This window comes from Caloenas nicobarica, chromosome 1 (genome assembly GCF_036013445.1).
Source record: "Caloenas nicobarica isolate bCalNic1 chromosome 1, bCalNic1.hap1, whole genome shotgun sequence".
Classification (NCBI taxonomy): domain Eukaryota; kingdom Metazoa; phylum Chordata; class Aves; order Columbiformes; family Columbidae; genus Caloenas; species Caloenas nicobarica.
In genome coordinates this window covers 51,674,291-51,694,856 of record NC_088245.1, presented here as the reverse complement: position 1 = coordinate 51,694,856, position 20,566 = coordinate 51,674,291, and the positions used below count along the sequence as shown (strand labels likewise).

The 20,566-nt window shown below is 38.1% G+C and overlaps 1 protein-coding gene across 1 annotated transcript; it reads left to right on the top strand.

Moving 5' to 3' along the window:
- The first annotated feature begins 1,260 nt into the window (after nt 1–1,260).
- On the top strand, nt 1,261–20,124 carry ALX1 (ALX homeobox 1). The gene is made up of 4 exons (XM_065657890.1): nt 1,261–1,492; nt 3,727–4,031; nt 7,660–7,788; nt 19,804–20,124. The coding sequence occupies exons 1-4, from the start codon at nt 1,261–1,263 to the stop codon at nt 20,122–20,124; spliced, it is 987 nt and encodes a 328-aa protein (XP_065513962.1).
- Nucleotides 20,125–20,566: the final 442 nt, after the last annotated feature.

Below are 20,566 nucleotides of genomic sequence, written 5' to 3'. Positions count from 1 at the left end.
GGGCCCACGGAACTGATTTCTAAAATAACCTTAATAGAACAGACAAGTTCGGGCTCACGATGCTGAAATTCTGATCTGAAGTGATCGCAGATTCGGTTTTACTTTACTCCGATGAGCACTTCTTTCACCGGGAAGCAGGGAGCAGCTCTTTTCCATAATTTAGGCCTTTTCTAAATAGGTCCCTATCTCTGTCTTGACTGTGTTTTAAATCCTGTCTGTGTGCGGAAGGGCCAAGGAATTCAGCACTTCAAAGCTCACACTTCGGGTGAAAACCACCCACTTTTTCAATATCCATAGGAATGCATGCATATATGGCTCATTTCTTTTTCTTTTTATTACCTAAGACTCCGTTTTAATACTTTCATTTAGAAACTATTTTTTTCAAGTTGGTAGTGATAATATTTCAGGAGATTTAAAATAAAGGACCATTTTAACCACTTTGCACGCACACATAGAGGCAGACTGGAGGTCTGTTTGATAGCAGCCAAATTCTCTTTTAGGCCAGTTTCTGATGTGAGAGATTTTAAGTTCCTCTATTTTTCACTCCCTCTACACAAACAACTGCCTATAATATTCCTTTCTCTCTTTAACTGTAGGACCAAACTTCTGAGCTGTTTAATAAAGAAGGAACACCAGTTCTTAATTTTACAGCTTCAGAGAACAGGACTGCAGCTACTGAGGTATCAGTCAAACTGATTAAAGAAGATCCTTTACTTGAGGGTATGTGCCCCTGAAATTACCTTACTCTAAGCCTCTCGGGGAGCGCGGGGAGAGGGAGGGAAGCGAGGGATTACACTCTTTCCAGGATCCCTGGAGAAATGTGAATAGGTTGCAGAGGGGATGTGTTCTTTTCATGTGTCCTCCCTCTCTCCCTGTCTCCCCTCACCCTCCTCGCACGCCTGTGTGTGTCTGTCTGTCTGAAACAGATCTGTCTGTTGAAAATGGGCCTGGAACTCCCTCCTGTGTTGGGATTAGGTCTTCGGGGACCTGGGGTGGAGTTAGGCTGCTTGCTTATTTTCATATTCATTAGAAATGGGAGGTTGCATAAGGAGCCCTGCTGAGCTTCAAGATATAAAAGCAACTTCGGGTTCCCCCTTTCAAGACAAGACAAATCAAAGGCTCAGAGGCAAAACAGCCCCCTGAGCTCTGAACGTCTTTCCCTCCCTCCTTCCTTCCCTCCCATCCACTCACCCATTCTCCCTCCCTCCCCTGCTCACAGTCCAGCCTCTGTCTAGGGAAGAGGCTCTCAAGCAGCCTTAGATGATTATGGATTTTCTGAGCGAGAAGTTTGCCCTGAAGAGTCAGCCGAGCAAGAACAGTGACTTTTACATGGGAGCAGGAAGCACTTTGGAGCACGTTATGGAAACTTTGGACAATGAGTCCTTTTATAGCAAAACGTCAGGCAGCAAATGCGTGCAGGCCTTCAACCCTCTCCAAAGGGCTGAGCATCATGTGAGGCTGGAGAGGACATCACCCTGCCAGGACAATAACGGTGAGTTACCATCCCAGGGTTATTCTTGCTCCTGCACTTTGCCCTCCCTGGAGATGAACAGGGGAAGCCAGGGCTTCTCTTGCACGGGGAGACCAAAGGCAGCTGCACAGCCTTTGGGTGCTGGCATGTGAGGGGCTGTCAGGTAGTAGTAAATAATAATAATAATAATAACAACAGCGACAATAATAGTAGCAGTAGTAGTAACGGGAAAAGATGATCGCCTACTTCGAATTGCACTTTTCCTTCTAGTGCTGCCCCCGCCTGCCGGTCCCGGGCCGGTTCTCTCGGCTCGTCCCCGCCGTCACCACGGGAGCGCCGGGGCGCGGAAAGCGCAGGCACAGCCCGCCCGGCCCCGAGGACCGACAGGCCGGCGGAGGGGACACCGGCCGCTCGGAGGCGGCCGGGGAAGGGCCACGGGGTCGGAGCGGCGGCGGCCGGCGGGGCCCGGCGGGTGCGGGAGGGCTCTGCCGCGGCCCCCGCCCCGTCGCCGGCCGCCCGGTCCCGTTCCCCGCGGCGCCGGGACTCGGGGCCGGGGTGCGGCGTCCCCCGCGCCGGCTGCGGGCAGCGGCGTGTCCCGCCAGAAAACTTCTCGGAAAAAAGCAGCCCCGGCTGTCGGCGGCCGCGGCACAGCGGGCACGGGCGGATCTCGGCGGGCGAGGAACCGCTACAGGGTGGGAACGGAAGGTCACTTGGTCACATTTGGGTCTTTCGAACAACGTTCTGCGAGGATAGTAATTTTTTTTTTTCTGTGTTACTGAAAAACGCATAGTAGTGATTCTTCATACTGACTGAAAACGACTTAGATAATTCAAGATACAGTGTAAAATATTTTTTATTATTTTTCTAGCTAAGCGGCAAGGAGAATGTGGAATGTTTTATTTTTGAGACAATTAAAATTTTGCCCAACATGATGTAAATCACGTATTGAAAAAAATAATTAAAAAAATATTTTCCTAGCGGAATCGGAAAACGTGGTTAAGATCATCTGCAATAATGAGACTAACAATATCTTACATTATTTGACTTCATGTAGGCATTGAAGTATTTTTTGAGAACATCCTTTTTTGTATGAAACAGTTTGACGAAATAATGACGTATTTCTGCAAGTGCAATTTAAAAATACCTACAGAAAATTGATTTATACATTGAAGTTTTTCTTAATTATCTCATTTAATGTGTGCCTTGGGGGCTTTGAGGCATTTTCTATCTATGTATGGATTGATGGTAAGTATCTAAAAATTGCACTTGGTTAGAATCAGCTTGGACTGAAAGAAATTACTGAGAAAGTGAGAAAATCCCACAGCAAGCCTCTTATCGTATGTTACATGCGATCTTTTTAGATTTCAATTTCCGTAGAGTTTTAAATTTTTTTCTCGTGTTTCTAAGAGAAAAAAAAGCGCGCCTTTTTGAATCCTGTACCTTATCGCATGACTTTTTTTTTTTTCCAGTGATGCGAGATATGTAAAAAGAGAAAAAAATAAGAAATGTTTTCATTTCTTATTAAGAAGCTACGGAAGAATATATCTTATCTCTACCACTCAGATTTTACCTAAAGACAAATAGTTCCTGCGATCCTTATACCAAGTATATGGAACGATCTCCTTTATTAAGTTAACATTTTGCAGAAACTCTCTGTATTTTGTAACCATAACAAACTTAATTGGAAACAATTCCACTTTAGAAACCCAAGAGAAGGTATATGGAATCTGTTGAGTTTGTAAAGTGAAGTTAATTTTCGGTTTCATTTGCTTCTTGATATGTCAGTTTACTGCTATTTAGTTTACTTCACAGATATTTTGTGTTTTCATAGAAATTGAGTTTTTTACATCTGCTTCTAAGTTTAAAGGCATGTTTGTCGATAGCTTTATGCCACTTATACAAAAATCTGGTTTGGGCTAAGATTCCTTATCTGTGCAACTCTAGTTAAAGCTGATTTCATGGATTATTAACTACTTTAGTGTCAGAGTAAAAATATTCAACTACTCCCATGCAGTCTCCTTACACTGAAAGATTTTAGATTATATTTTCAGAAACAATTCTCTGTTAAGATTCAATGTGTTTTAGTACTTTTACTCTGTCTGTGGTTAATATTACCAATTTGTCTTCCACGATCTCACATAGGAATATGCCGCCACATAGAATCTGGTTCCTTGTGAAATTGTTTTGTATGAACTCTTGAATCTAATGCCCCGCAGCCTTTAACCACTTATTTCCCTCCCCCACCGTGTGTACAGTGAACTATGGGATTACTAAAGTGGAAGGACAGCCCCTTCACACAGAGCTGAACAGGCCCATGGACAATTGCAACAATCTCAGGATGTCTCCAGTGAAAGGGATGCAGGAGAAGGGGGAACTGGACGAACTTGGTGATAAGTGTGACAGCAATGTCTCCAGCAGCAAGAAGAGGAGACACAGAACAACTTTCACCAGTTTGCAGCTGGAGGAACTGGAGAAAGTGTTCCAGAAAACTCACTACCCTGACGTCTATGTAAGAGAACAGCTAGCTCTGAGAACAGAGCTCACTGAGGCCAGAGTCCAGGTAGGAACCAAAATTCAGCATTTCCATGACAAGCTGTGCATTGTAGGAACTGGTAAATGACGCTCTTGGGGATTGTACAAAAGCTTGTAAAGCAAAAGTAAATAGCTCGTTTTGCTTTATTTCTTTATGGATCTGAGCTGTTATGCTGCAGTACTAAAATGACTTGTTATTTTTTTAAATAGCTCGTGTTGCTGTTCTAGAACCTTGTTTAAAGGATGAGAAAACAACATAAATAGTAAAGTAGTCTTGATCTGTGGTAGTCCTGTTTTGCTGTCAGAATTCCAGGCAGTGAATACATAAAATGTTACATGTAAAAAGCCCATTAAAAATATGTTGCATGCAGTTCAAACTGATGACAGTGCAGAACTCAGCCGCAGAAGATTGTGTGTGTATTACGGCAGGAAAAGTACAATCTAAAAAGTAACCAAATTCCTTGTTTGGATCCAAAGAGCATGGAGGGAAACTGCACATACATAGATGTGTATAAATATACATACATACGCATGTGTGTATGCGCTTGTGTCTGTGTAGACCAAGGAGGTAATCCTTTCATGTCTGTTGTATGGAATGAGCTTAAACATCTTGACATTGGGAAGCACATTGGCTGTTTTTAAACCTGCATAACTGATGGATAATGTTATTCTAACTTTTGAAATGAAACATATTGTTGACCACTGAGCGCAGTATTTGAGTATCCCAACTGCATACAAAGTCGATTCATTCGGTATGTGCTTGTACAGTATTCTCAACAATATTTATGGCTTTGGATGTGTAATGGTGAGAAAGAAGCTAAATATCCAGGAAACGCAGCCCTTCCCTTGTTCAGACATCTTCCCTTACAAAAGAGTGTGAGATGCATTTTGTGAGTTTATCCTATTTTTAGAGATCTTCCCCACTCTGGTAATACTAATGATTTCAATATAGGGAATAACAGTCCCATTGATTCTTACAGACTGGCACTAATTTTCTAATTTAATGACTTGAATATGATAACAACTTCACAACTTGTAATTAAACACATACTCACACATGCATATGAAGAAATAGACGTCAGCGCACATACATACAACTGAAATTAAACCAGGATCGCTTTCAGAAATGAACTCGGCTAATTATTTCTATAAAGGAGTGTTCTTTTCATGTTTATTCAACCAGAGAACATATTCACTGTTGTCATTGGAAAATAGAGACTAAAATCATGTGTTGGTTGCATCAATACGACATCAGTGATACCAATGGAATTTAGTTTGGTGGCTTTTAACTCTCAAGGTTCTGTGCAATCCTCTACCTCTGAATTTGGGACAGTTTTCCATGTATGATTTCAATTCATTAGGATTTAGTGTCAACTTAAAGAAAAAAGCTTGCGTAATGTTAAAAAATGTTCTCACAACTGCATAATTCCGGAATAATGAGAACTACCCTACTAATAAATTAAGAGGCAGGACAGGGCGGGGAGAGTGAGGCTAAAATGTGTCAAATGACTTTTTAATAATATTTTTTCCTAAGTTTTAGAAGATTTGTATGGTAAAAGTATTTAAAATAAGAGACTAATTGTGAAAATATATATGTCTGCACCAGACTTTCACGGAATATGTATTTCTATTTTATTTAAACATGTTCTCCGCTTTCTTAAAAGATAACCAATCTTTGCATTTGTCATACTCTAAATATGAAAGGAAATGGTGATCACTTTTATCCAGAGTAGCAACAGTATTCCATCACAAGATTAAGCAATTTAAAAAGCCTTACATCATTAGAGGCAAGCATCTGGCAATTCAAGGATAACAAGCAGCAGATTTTTATATTGCTTTGTGGAGGCAAATGGTTACTTTATCTCTGCCAAGAGTCAGTTTCTAGTAAAGTGATGTAAACAGAAACATTTTGAGGGATTGTCAAAGGAAAAAAAATGTGTGTTTTTTTCTCATTTAGTTACTATAAATTCAAGCAAATTGTTTGATTTAGTTTAGCAGAGTGATCAGCTGGATACCTTACCCACATTTTCCTTCACCGCCATTTCATCAAGATCCAATTTAATATTTGTCCTGCATACATGCAGAGAGCGCCAACCTGAACCTAATTTATCTAAGTTGTTCTCTTTCCTGCTGCATGTCAGTGAAGTAATTGGCACCCATTTTAAGGAGACTGTCAAGGTCTTTTTTCAATGAAAGAGCCTCATTACTAAATTCCCTTAGCGTGTTCTTGATGCCTCCTGTGGAGACAGGAGAATTTTTTTTTCCTTTTCTTTTTTGTTGAGCCTCAGGCATCACAAATAATACAAATTTACCAACGAGGTCCCTAACAATATGTACTCAGCAGTTACATGCATGGGCCTTGCTTTTATTGCTGAGTATATTTTAAAAGGTTGCACACACTAAATTTGCAACAAATCCTTGGGAATTAAAATAAACAAAATTATGTCCTGGTTGCTTAAGCAGCATCAAAGGATAGTTGAGTTTTCCAAAGATCAAGGCAAAAACTGAATTATAAAACAAACAGCGTTATTTTAAATATCCCACCTTCTGGGATCAGAAAATATCCCTCAAAATGGGATTCACAGGCAGTATTTATATATAAAAATTCCACTCATGTATGTATCTATCCAAATGGATTGATGATCCATTTATCAGGAAGACCAACTAACGGCATTGTTTCCATAAAAACCAAAAAAAAAATGGTTTTGTTAGTAGTGTGGCTTCTTCAAAAAGAGCCAGAATGAGTTTGCTTGTAGCTGAACAATAAAGACTTAGTTGGATAATATTACTTTTATAAAGGAATAGTTACTTTTCTTAGTAATCCCTTAGTAATCCACATGAAAATGGCAGATATCAGTCACAGCAAGAAATGTGCATATAATATGTTTTGAGATAACACCCAACACTCAAAATATTACCAAACTGTCCAGATTTTCTTTAAACATAAAGAAAATAGCTTTCAGTTGACAGGAAGGCATTGTTTCAGGTCTAAATTATTACATAGTTTAAGTGTCAAGTGTCATACTTTAGTTTTCCATTTTCAGAAACATACATATCACCCAAGAGAAATGTGAAAAAAAAGTCAAAATAGTTTTAAAACTGTTTGTGATGTCATGATTTTTTATTATCTTCCTGCCTTGTTAGCCTTATAGAAGTTTTTTTCTGTAGCACAGACTACTGTCCTAGTGCCAACTTTTCCTGCCTTTTCATTACTGCATTTGACAAATATTATGTATCCCTCTAGGAGGCAAAATCATATGTAGTCATATCAAGTCAGTGGGCATGTGAAATTAAGAGAAAGTTTCTTTATAATTTGACTTGCTGCTACTTGGTGATTTTCCTTTACAGAAATGAACTCTGTCAATATTAGCACTGCCTGACAGACTTGACTGATGTTTCCTCTGCCTTTTTTTTTTTTTTTGAGACAGTAAACAGGAAATAAGATATACTTCTAAAACAGCCAGAAGTAACTTAAACATGTCTGTCACTGAGAAGATAGAAACTGTGAGAATTAATCTTCAGATTGAGAACTTCCCTTTCTTAGATAGACAGAAATTTTCAAAGCTGCTGTGTAAAATCTCCTGGCTTTTTCCTAAAATTCTTTGCACAATACGTAGTTGGGTTTACCTTGATGATGGTTTCCTCATATACTATAGGTTTGGTTCCAGAATCGAAGAGCAAAATGGAGGAAAAGAGAACGCTATGGTCAGATCCAGCAAGCTAAGAGCCATTTTGCTGCCACCTATGATATATCTGTTCTTCCAAGGACTGACAGCTACCCTCAGGTACGGTAAAGACCAAGTAGCACTTTGATTCTACATTTACCTTCTCTTCCATCCTTTAGGCACACACATGCACAGAAGATGCATGAAGACTTTCCTCTGTTTAGCTTTCTGTATTCTTTAGACACGTTAAAAGGACCTGCCAGTGTGAACAACAGTTCTGACACGCAATATCAATAATTAACCCTTAAAATACAAGTATTTTTTAACAAACAGTCTTAGGGCCAGCGGAGTTTTGTGTAATATGTACTGAGAATGGCAGGCAATATGGTTGTGCAATGAAGTCTTTTCTGCACGTAAAATTATGTGGTGATTTGAGTCACTTCTAGGTCCATACAGAATTTCTGGATGACATCTAGACCAATTGAGATTGACAGGAATCATGTAATTCTATATAATAAGGTCAGAATGTCACTTCTGGGATACTTATAGGCACAACTATCTTAACAACTTTGGTCTTATATGCTTGGGTAAGATGAAGTGTAAACTATGTGATCCATAGGTAGCTTCCTTCTGATGTATTAAACATACACTACTTTACAGACCTCAGTAGGCCACTGAATACAACAAACCTTTAACTGGCATGAAACCATATTATGGTCATGAATCAGAATTGAATGTATATGGCTGGCAGAGGGAGGCAGGAGCTCTCTCAGGCACTGGTAGTTTGTTTAATTTTTATTTCTATTTCAGTTCTCTGTCAGTATGTAGTAAGGTACTACTGTGTAATAAGATCAGAATCTTCTGTTTCTGTTCTTCAGTCCTTTGGTTTATCGCCTTGCCTCACTCTCTGCTATTGTTTTTCTGCTTGCTTGTTTGAGTACATTGAATACTTGCATTCTGAAGCCATTGTTTTTCCTGTCTCTAGCTTCCCATTGCTTTTACCACATAATTTAAAAAAAAAAAAAAAAGAGAAAGCACTATACAAAGTAAAAATCTTGTGTGGGTCCCTGTGGCAGTCCTTCCACTGCTGGTGTCCTGGTGCTGTTCTAGTTCTTTAGGCAGCCAGGTCTCTGCCAGCTTTAGGAATATACTCATGTTCTCTGTGGCCTTGCTTTGGTCATGCTCTGCATTGGCTGAATGTGATTAGCTTTGAACCAGAGGCCTTGGGCCTATGTCTTATCTACCCAGTTTAAAGCGCTTTACCTCAGGGGGTTGCGTTGTTACTAGGTTTGGTGCCTGGACCAGAGCTGGTTTGTGTTCCAGCAGCTCATGGGCATAACCATTTTGGACCCAGTGGCACTTACCAGTCTGCCTGTTTTTATTTTAAAACGTAATAGTGGATTACATCAGAAACCACTGCATCAGAAACCAAATTACATCAGAAACCACTGCATGATACACTCTGCCTTTAAGTAGGAGGACATAATACTTGTTTGAGATGAATGTAGGTGGAGGTGTGCAAAAAGACCTTCAGCACTCCTAGGCAGATTCACCAAGACATAGATGTGCAGTGACTCACAGATCTCACTCAAGGTGTCAAAATATCTTTTGAAGGTTTTTCTAACCCATCTGTAGTGTCACAACAGGTGATACAAGGAACAGTACTTAAGATTTGGGCTTGTATCCCTCACTGAATTCTCTAGACTAAAATTTGTGTCTCGAAGCTCATTTTGCATTTTCAGTAGGACTTCTTCTACAAATTTTCCCAATTGACGGAAGTTTTATTAGCATAAGATAATGCAATAATGCCTGTCATTGGTGATCACTTAAAATGATTGTCCTAAAATTAATGTTTATAAAAATGAAACACTTTTGAATTATATGAGAATATTATCCACAAACATCAAAAAACAATTAAATATCTATTCTGTACTATCAGGTTGTTAAAAAGATGAGTCAATTCACTGCATTTCTATTTATAAATTTGTTAAAAAGCATTTTTCTTAGGCTGAAGACAGAACCAAGTTGCAGCCTGGCAATTTTTTTCTGTCATTAATTTGTAAGTTTTTAAAAACAGGAGATAGAAATGTTAGTACGATAATCTTAAATCAATCATCTCTAAAATGCATAGAAATATAAAATGCATACTCATTCATAAGCACAAATATATAGTACTCACCTACAACCACAGACTAACATACTACAGGTAAGCAGACAAGCATAAACACGTAATTGAATCTGGTCACCTGCACAAGTAAGTTGTATTGTACTGTGCTGTACTTCATGAACAGGAGCAAGGAAATATATGAGAGTCCACTTTGCATTCACTATTTCAGTTGAGTGCTCACATCCATTGTTCCGCACCATGACAAAAACAAGATATGTTACTCCTCAGTGAAGAAGATGGCTACTTGGCTATGTACTGGAATAGGAATAGGTATCCAGGCAGTCATCACAGAACAGTCAACGCCAGCTCACTTTCTTGCTAACCTGGTGGTAGCTCTTCATATTTTCACATTCTTAAATCCTCACCTTCAATAAAATTTTGTGTGTATCATATATATAACATTTCCGGTGAGAATGCTTGAGAAAACAAAAATCTGTATTAAAACCACAATGACCACTAATATTACTACATTTGAATCTTTTGAACTAGATATCTATTTATAAGTTTGTCACTTATAGAAAATAAATATACAGTGCATGATTTGCTATAAACTCATTATCCTACAGTTCAAGGAGAGATATTTAAAATTGTGATCTTCATGTTTGCTTTTAGTGTTATAGATTGATTTCTGAAAACAATTCTATTATTTCAGTACAGTTAATGCAAGAAAATAAATTACACATACTTTTTTTTCCCTCTTTTTTTTTTTCTTATTTTTTCCATGTACAAGCACTCTTATTGTGACATGGACACCACTAAATATTAGACAGGCTTTGACATACTTTTGAGTAACTCATTTTTTTGGGGGATTGTGGAACACAGAATACTACAGCTTGTTTATGAAGCCTTTATTCATATGGGGGAAAACAGACTCTCTGTTGCTGGCAAAAAGTATAGGACGATGTTAGAAAAAGTATAAAATCAAGCTGAGATATTTACTGCTGTATGGCAGAAGAAACAGGAACAAATGTGAATTTCTGGTGTGCATTATATGAATTTACAGTGTGAAGATTTCTCTTTTGAGCCCCACCACAGATATGTTCCCAAAACAGGCTTGCATTCCAGCAGAAACATCAGTCTTTTTTGCAGTCAATAGAGGGTGTGGAGACCCCTGCTTAGTCTCCTCACCAATTATCTTCATCCAATACAAATTAAGAATGTGATGCTGTTCAGCATTTTGTGACATTATAAACCTGAAAGGTTTTCCTGTGAGGAAATGATCTTTTCAACTTATTTCAGATAGAAGGTTGGCTCTGAGTCAGAGAATAGTTGAGACTGGAAAGGAACCTTTGGAGGTGGTCTGGTCCAACCACCATTTCTACAATCCAGTCTAATTTTGCTATTAAAGTACATATTTTTATCTTCGAAATACTAATAAACAATTTAGTTGGTTTTTTTCTATACCATAATCTTTTGTTTTGCTAATTCAGTCTAACCTTAATTATTTTTACAGTATGTTGATTTTAGATGTTGCTTATTGTGCAAAATAGTTGCTCAGTTGGCTGCCAAGAAGCTCAGTATCTCCTAAACTGCTCAAATTCTGCACATATATATCTTCCATTAATTATACTGGCAACACCTGGATTGCAAAGAAGGACAGTTAGTACAATACTCCAGGACAATCATCTGTTATTCACATGTTTTTTCTAAGCTTAAACATTAAAAATACCACAGAGTTGTCAAGTTTTCACTCAGATGAAATATTTAACTTTCAACAGCATTATGCTAAAAATCAGATTTTATTAGGAAAATGTTAGACACAGTATCTTTCAGTCATTTAGTAAAAGGTTTCTGTTTCATTAGTTTCAGTATTTCAGCTTCAAGTTTCTCTTGCAGATGCAACACATTGTGGTCCAAGAAATCTTAAGTGCACTAAGAAAACAAATCACTGGTTAAAACTCTTATGCCATACAATTTGAGCCTCATTAAGCAGCAATATTCTGCTGATGGTATGAGAGCAAAGAGGCAGCATCCTAACATGAAGGAGGAAATGAGTGCAAATTCACTTCATGGGGATGTTTACTTCAGCTCACCTGAGTAAATGTTAGTGAACAAGCAATATTAATTTTGGTTGCCTAAACACAGTGCTGTTTAAGATGTCTTGGCATACCTGAGGCACTGTTACAGTGCTGACGAACAGGACTTACCAGAAGAATGTACCCTTTGGAGAGGCAGCTGGTGGTCAGAGAGATATTAGACACCTGTGTTTAGCAAACTTAATTAAAGGGACTTTTATGCCCAAGATAGGGTCCCTGTAAAGTTGGCAAAAATCTGGTCAATTAAGTTTTCTCTTCCTGAAGTATAAGGTATAAAATAGGTAAGATGATCTCTAAAAGTGTATTTTTCTCTCTGATGCCTGGTTCAGCTGCAGACATCTACAACGCTCTTAGATGGATCTATCTATTATGTGTTGGGAGAGGAACAATAAAAAGGCTTGCTTAGCCTTGTTATTCTCTTACCTTATTTGCCTCTACTTGACTACTTTTGCTGTCCTGTGCCTAGTGAGAAGGCTGATTTTACAAAGGGTACTTGATTTAAAGTTTCAGTATGAGAAGTAGCAAAGGACCAAAAAACTTGAGACAAACTTTTAATCTCCTCCTTATTTACACACGACAGTGAAATTTGACCAAAAGCCTGCACTACTAACACATTGGACTCTAGCTTTCCCTGTATGAGTTAAATTTATAAAGATGTCATCCTTATAAATGTGAGTACATCAGTATGTAAATAAACATTAAACTATCATTGAAAAGCAGATATAAGGGGCAATGATTTTCCTTACCTAGTCTCTTTCCATACTTTGCATCTTCTTGCTTGCACTTTGAGTCTAGTTCATTTGTTGTCATTGTCTTCTAAGTTCTTTTGAAAGGGTTTATCCTGTCATGCAATTATACTTTCCTTGCTACCACCACGGGCGAAATGTATTGTTCACCCCTCTTATTTACTTGAAAATGCAGGCAAGAGCTGGACAGGACTGTTTTGTTTTGGTTTTTTTTTGGTGGAAAACCTAGCCTAGTGCAGGTGGGAATCCCAAGGAGACAAAAGCATTTCAAAAGTCTGAGTACTGGAATGATACAGAAGGTGTAGAAAGAAGGGAGAATGTTGAAATCTCAACAATAGAAGGAATAGGCTGAAATTTATATTCCATGCACCAGACTGATAAATCAAATTAAATATGTTGAGCAGCATGGCATCACATGATTTTTTTTGGCAATCAAAGAGTGTAGAAGTGGTATCAGTATACATGTGTTATGTACTAAGTCCTTGGATCATCATTACGGTTCTGCTCGAGCCATAGTACATATGGGTAATTCTCATTAGCAATAATCAAAGTTACATGCTCCAATTAAATCTTTCATATGGCATATATTAGACACCACATGTTGTATGACTTTAAAATTCTTTTAACTGTAGTAGACATATAAATGACACTTAATCACAATACTTCATTAAGGCTATGGGTAAATTAATTAAGTAGGAGTAGATGTGGTAGATGTATCTGAGCTAGCTTCAAAGAAGTTTTATCATATACTCATGCTGTCTAGCTGTGACAGCATGGAGCTCAGGCTGGACCACCACCTGGATGGTACATTGCTTACTGCATATGTGCTGACTGCTGCACTGATGTGGCTGATCTTCCAACAAGAGCAACACTTCTAATCTTTTTGGGTGGTGTCTGTTCCACACAAAGTAGTTTGTGCACTGCATTTCTATTTTTTCTTGGTTCTAAACCATCTACTCTATGTGGTCCTCACAGACTCAACACTGTCTGTTGCTTTTGGTTTTTTTGGTGAAACATGGATTTAAGTCTGTGAGTGACTTTAGCTGGGGCTTAATTATAAGACAAATCCATTTTTTCTGAGATAGAAGCTTCTTTTTAACAGCATTTTTCAAGGTACAAAATATTATCTTTAACTATATCATAGACATGAAACATAACTAATTCTTACTGTAACTGGCCTGGAGATTGCATTAGGGAGAAGTTACAGTTTATCTACAAAACATCCTATGCAAGAATGAAAGCTTGATGACTTTTAAAATCATGCGTTATTTTGTACCTTAGCAAACTTGTTAAGCATGGAATAAAATGAAAATATTTTTCTTTTGTTCACCATCTGCAAGACCTAAATGGGGACTGAATGGGTCTATCACATATTTTGGAGTTGCAGCATTAAGCTAATCACTACAAAGTGCCAGCTTGCATTTTATGGACATATCTGCAAATGGTGTGCTGCAGCTCTCTCATACGTACCTGAACACGGTATGGTACAGATGATCTTCACATGTTCATTATATCCAGCAGATCCTATAAAATGATAACAAATTACGCCAAGAAGCATTCTATCTAGATATAAAGGAAAAAGTACAATAAGAGTGGTAAAGCCTTGGAACAAGTTGCTCATAGAAGTTGTAGAATCTCTGTACTGGAGCTACTCAAAACTGGACTGAGTAGGACTTGAGTAACCTGATCTAACTTCAAAGTTAGCTGTGAACAAGGGTTTGGAATAATAATCCCAGAGATCATTTTCATCTTAAATTATTCTGACAATCTATGAATCTGCAAACTCAGGAAGTACAGGCAAATCTCTGACCATACTTTGGATGTTCTTAAGAGGCCTCCAGAAAAAAACCCAAAACCCAAAAACCAAAACCAAACCACTGTGGTAGGTGACAGACCAAATAAATTGTACTGATGGACTAGGAACAGCCTACAGATCATGAGTCATAAACTAGCAGTTTTGAGCAGTTTAACAGCTATTGCATGTACACTGCCTAAAGTAGCTCCTTGTGCAAGCACCGTTTTCATGTTTTCTGGTGGTACAAGGATTGTTGCTTCACACAGAGAAAGAAATGACAAAAACTTAGCAAATCAGTCTCTTGCTTTGACATTCACGTGTTTTCCATAATTAGGTAAATTCTTAACTTTTCAGTTGGTGCTACTGTTTTCTCCCTTGCAATGCCCAGGAACACCCTGAAAGCAGAGTCAACATGTAGTTTCTAAGTGCTTACTGGAGTGATTATAATAGCATATAACATAACGTAACGTAACGTAACGTAACGTAATGTAACGTAACATATATGATGTATTATAATAACAATAACAACAATAATAACTTATTACTTCATATCTAGACATCTTAAGAAATATTATAATTTTGTTTCCCATGTGAAGCACTAAAATACACGTCCACTCAAATAGAATATGTGTGTGTTGATATGTTTGTCTGTTGGAAACAGGCTCCAGTCTGGATAGGCACATGACTCAAATAGCATGAGTCAAGACATTAGATGTCGGGAGGACCAAAGCTGGGTAAGTGGAAGTAAAACTCAGATAATTTGGAGACGTGAATTTATGTGAGCTCTCCAGGTGCCGTTTAAGAAGACCGAAGCTCCAGGAGCTTAAAATTTTAACAGAAAAAAAGTAATGACACCAAGTGGGATGACCTCAGCTAATTTTCCTCTGCAGTGTCAAGCAGAAGGTCATATGTTTAGGAAATGATATCATAACCATGTTAACAACCATAACTCTCCAGTTATATTCTTGTCACAGCTATGAAATCCTACTTCTTTTTTTCTATTGGGAAGGGTGTGTGTACCTGCGTGGGTGTGTATAAAACATACAGTAGGTAAATATGTTGAAGGGCTCTGTTAATTTCATGGTAACCACAAGAGCAAAGCTCAAGTTGTTTGTGATGTTAACAGAAACCAGAGATGTGCTGTATGTATAGCCTCATTCACAGTCTCTGAATTGCCTTTTATATAGTTCATGGATCACACAAGAGTTTAAGAGGAAAAATATTTTCTTTAAATTCATATACCTAATGTCCCTTTTCCTTCCAACATACCAGAAGAAGGTCTGATAATTTTGACTTATTGTAAAACATTACTGTATTTATTTTTAATATGGGAATACCTTCTGCACCTAAATTTCACTCTAAGATATTTATGTTGTAAATCCTTGCTAAGAAATGAAAATCTAATATCCAAAGTGAAGTCACTCAACCAACTAAAATGAACAGAAAATTGATATGACTGAAACATTATTTTGAAAAACATAAATGTCTCATGAGAGAAGATGTAAAACTTTCCTAGCGTTTTGTGGCATTTCCGAAGTTAAGTTTACTAATTTGGATTCCTTCCTCTAAGGAAGAAAACTAGAGCACCCCTTTGAAAAATCAAGAATGAATAGCTTGTTCATATTTTTATTTAACGAGACATTGGTATATTTTAGGATTTGTGGCTGAATTCTGTTCTCATTTACACCTGTGCAATCTCACTGGAGCTAAATTGAAAGAGATTCATCTAGGATAAAAATATCAGGAAAATTGGTAGTACTAAACTTAGTTTACTGCAAACCAAGCTACTAGAAATATGGAAGGAAAGAGTGATTTTATGATACCTCCAGACCACATAGGTTATTGGGCACTTTCAAACTGAACCTCTGAACCTTTTGAAGTCTTCCCATCATGACTGTATTAAAGGCAAACTTGTGTGTGTTCCTATTCAAACAGATTTTTTGGGAAAAGTCTTCCCATAATTATATCTGTGCAGGCTGGGTGACTGCAGCATTTGGCATAGAAAGACATGTCTGGAAGTCAGATAAATGAGACTTTGTCATATATGAGTTAGCTTTGGAGATGATGATCTTCAGAATCAGCTCCTGTTTTAGATGTTGCATAGATGAACTAGTCTCTCCCTGGGCAAATTCATCCTGTTGTGAAGGTTCTGAGACTAACCATTTGGATGGGAATGCATCAAAAAGAATGGCGTGTTGAGTGCATGTGTTTGAAATACATCGTATTTTTCTTTCTGGATTCTTTTTTAGCTGTATCATCTCCCTGTTCCAATTCAGTAGATAGTTGTACCAGCAAAACACACTGTAGTGGAACAGTGTGGAAGTAGGAATGGGTGACTTGTTTTGTAGGAAGAAAGGGAAAGAAAACCCCAACAGTTGCTTAGTCTGCCACAGCTGCTACAAGAAACGTATACGCAACCATGAAATACAGTAAAGTACAAGATTCTAGTATTCCTGAACAACAACAACAACAACAAAAGACAAAGATTTTTGTATAGATGACTGGTTTTCTGATTTTCCCAGTCCGTGATTAAGACAGAATGTATGCAGCTTGGGCTTTCAAGCAAAGTGGAGCTATTCTCTCAATATTACAGGCTTTCAGCTGCTATCTTCTCTACTTCTCTCCTCTGCACTCTAATCACATGCTATGTTGCTCCAAACTCATTAAGTCTGAGAAGCCAGGAAGCTTAATGAGTCTTAGTGGATGACTTCCCAGCTGCCATACACTTAACCACCACACATTCCAGCTCTTACAGGATCCCTTGTTTCCTTCTTGTCATATTCTGTAAATCTGTACTGGGATCTGAGAAACCTTCCAGGCAATAGGACACTCAGGAATCTCTGAATCACAAGTCATAAGAGATGTACTGCTCTCTTTGGGAATGTTCCATGTTGTTGAATGCAACAAACTTTTTTTAAGCAAGGCGATGGTTCAAATAGGTCCACATATTGTATTTCCTTTAATCCCCTGATAAGCCACCTGTTTTCTGAAGATCAAAAAAAGTTTGTCTGATAATAAGTCTAAAACAGCTCTGGTAGGTTAATTAAGGAGTAATAAGGCAGCTGAGGATCATGTCAAGCTGTGGAGGGTCTCCCATGGGCTGATGTTCAAGAGTCTTCTAAGAACTGCTGAAGGGAGGAGGGAAAGCTCTGAAACTCTCACTAGAGTCTCTTTCCTCCTGTAGATCTCAGGAGGCCCACAGGAAGGAGGAAAAACCTTTGATATCCTTCCCCAGGCACCTTATTCACTCCATTACCTCTCAGCAGACCAGCTAAGATATGCAGGAGCAGATGCCTGAGGTGTGCCCAGCTGGCTGTGCATAAGTGTGTGTGTGGACAGGCAAGCTGCATTCACGTGGGTGGGTGTGGAAGTGTGTGTATGACTGTACGTATGCATGTCTGTGTGAACAAGGAGTTGGGCACACCAAGAGTTTGGGGAAACGTGTTGCTACCATGACTTTCCCTCAGCCTTCTGTAGGAAACCAAAATGGAGCATTTACTTGTTGTTTTTGCTTGCTGCTGGAATTACCAAGGAGCTCAGATTAGTTTGTCAGCTCATGATGACCCCTGCCAATATAACTGTTCAAAATATTAATTTAAAAAATAATATTCTAATTATCTCATCCTTGCTATCTGCACTAGATGTCAGCTAGATGAGTTCAGTGAACCATAATTTATCTCTTAAGCTTGTTTGGTGGGTATGCATTGTTGCAAAGTAATAGGACAATGGGAAAAAAATAACACAACTCAGCATTAGAAGCTTGTTTTCATTCTCTGTGTGTGTGTGTTTCTGTCATAATTCATTACTTCACTGACCTCAACTTTGACAGAAAAGAAATCACTCAGCTAGAGAGATAACCTACAGATCTTGAAGCCAAAATTCCCTTGTCCATGGATTTGGAATGTGAAAGCAAAATTAAACCTGAAGTGGGAATTTACAGTGTTAACCAAAGAGCACTTGCAATTACTCCAGCATATAGCAGAGAACAAAGAGATGTGGGCTCAATCCCAGGGCATCAGAGAAATGCTATATTGAACAGACAACAGATTTTTAGGCTGAAGACAAATTCAGAAAGGTAAAACAGAAAGAAAAGGCTGAGAAGTTCTGTACTGTGAGTGGGGGCTACAAATGTCTTGTGTCACGATGTTCGTACTTTAAAAAAAAAAAAATCAGCATTCAGGAAATAGCTATAAATAAAAATGGAGAAGAAATATAAAGCTGTAAAAAAGAATGGTGGATGCAAGTGAGAAATGACTGAAGAAGTCAGATTATGTCAGAAAATATACCCATATAGTACCGATAGATACAGAGAGTAGAGAGTTTATAAAGACAGAAGAACAGCTGCTGAGTGTGAAGTTTGATTAAAGGAAAGTAAATACAGGAGGAATGAAAGAATGCACAGTCTGAGATAATGACAGGAGCTGACTTGTGCTAGGCCTTGAAAATCTTTCCGTCTGTTCATCACATAACAAATATGTGAAAAATACCTATCCATAAATAGCATCTATACACAGATGATAGGAGAAGGCCTGAGACTCAGAATGAAGCTTTAAGTGACTGCCAAGTATAGAAGGCATTACACATCAAAGCTTGAATACGTGGTTACTCCAGATCTTCAGCAGACATTGCTGCTAACCACAAAGTTTGTCTCCTAGTCTGTCATGCAACGTTTTCCAGGGACACACAGTGCAGCCAGTTAAAGCTGAGAGCAGAAACAGAAAAGCCCTCAAGTATAATTTCATATAAAAACATAATTAAAAGAATTTTTATCTTAAAACCATCTTTGAAACAAATTTAGGGAAAACTCTTGGACGTTTTATCAGCCATGCCTGTACTTTATGGATTCATTCGTTTTAAAGTAATTATGCAAGGCTTCACAATATTTAATTTTACGCGTACTTGTTCGGCTTTGCTGCCTGAGAAATCCTGGTTTGTTTTGTTCACCCTTTTATACTGTTTCCTACCATTACACTAAGAAAGAATTCTGATGAGCAGAAGCTTTTATGGTAAAAACAGCTATGATATTGTACACTCTTTTGACATATTTTCTTTGAAGTTAGTTGTGTGCTTCCATTAATTTTACTGACTGGCTGGCCTGATGGCATCCTGAGGTTCAATAGTAAACACTCAGGATAGAGCCACAGAGCAAACATACGACAGAGCAAGGGATATGATTCTTCAGCCCTTGCTCCTAAGTGAATGATCCATTATTTTGACCCGTGTAACGTCTTCACGGTATTTTCTAATATGATTGCAGAAAACTAGTTAAGTACTTGTTGCTTGTTTTAGAGGAGAACTAATAATGGATGTGTTAAGTTAAGCAAACCAAGAATTTCAGAAAATAAAAGATGAACTATCTATATTTAATCTTATTCCTTTTATATATTCCAGATTCAGAACAATCTGTGGGCAGGGAATGCGGCTAGCGGTTCCGTGGTTACTTCCTGCATGCTGCCACGAGATACATCCTCTTGTATGACACCTTATTCCCATTCACCCCGGACAGATTCTGGCTACACAGGCTTTTCAAACCACCAGAATCAGTTCAGCCATGTGCCCCTCAATAATTTTTTCACTGACTCTTTACTTTCTGGGGCAACCAATGGACATGCTTTTGAAACCAAGCCGGAGTTTGAACGGAGGTCCTCCAGCATTGCAGTTCTACGGATGAAAGCCAAAGAGCATGCTGCCAATATTTCCTGGGCCATGTAATATAGCAGCACCCTTCCTTCTTTTTTTTTTTTTAATAGCAAACTGAAAACATTTTTATTTCCCATATTTAAAGGACATAACAATAAGCTGCTGTGTGTGGAATGCTAGAAATCACAATATGCACGATGTCTGCTTAAACAAATGCAACATAATATTTAACAATAAAACAAGAATAAACCAAATAGATTTACCATGCATCAAGCTCAACAAGCCCTCTTTGTTTTGGTTTTTATATAGAAATATGTTTTGTTGTACCAGTTGATGAAATATGATTATAGAACCTGCAAGAAAGAATAAAACTATTAAGCAAATATGTCTACTCTATTGGTTTTTAGCAGTCCTGTACACAAAATTAATGTTTTACAAATGAGTACTTCGTAAGGGAACAACTCTGTAAAGGAGAATAAATTTATTATACTAAAACCCTGAAGTAAATCTCTAA

Bases quoted from the DNA above. Each gene is read 5' to 3' on its own strand.
- ALX1 (XM_065657890.1), top strand. From the start codon at position 1,261: ATGATTATGGATTTTCTGAGCGAGAAGTTTGCCCTGAAGAGTCAGCCG. The intron at 4,032-7,659 runs GTAGGAACCAAA...CATATACTATAG, and splicing joins TCACTGAGGCCAGAGTCCAG to GTTTGGTTCCAGAATCGAAG. The intron at 7,789-19,803 runs GTACGGTAAAGA...TATATATTCCAG, and splicing joins GGACTGACAGCTACCCTCAG to ATTCAGAACAATCTGTGGGC.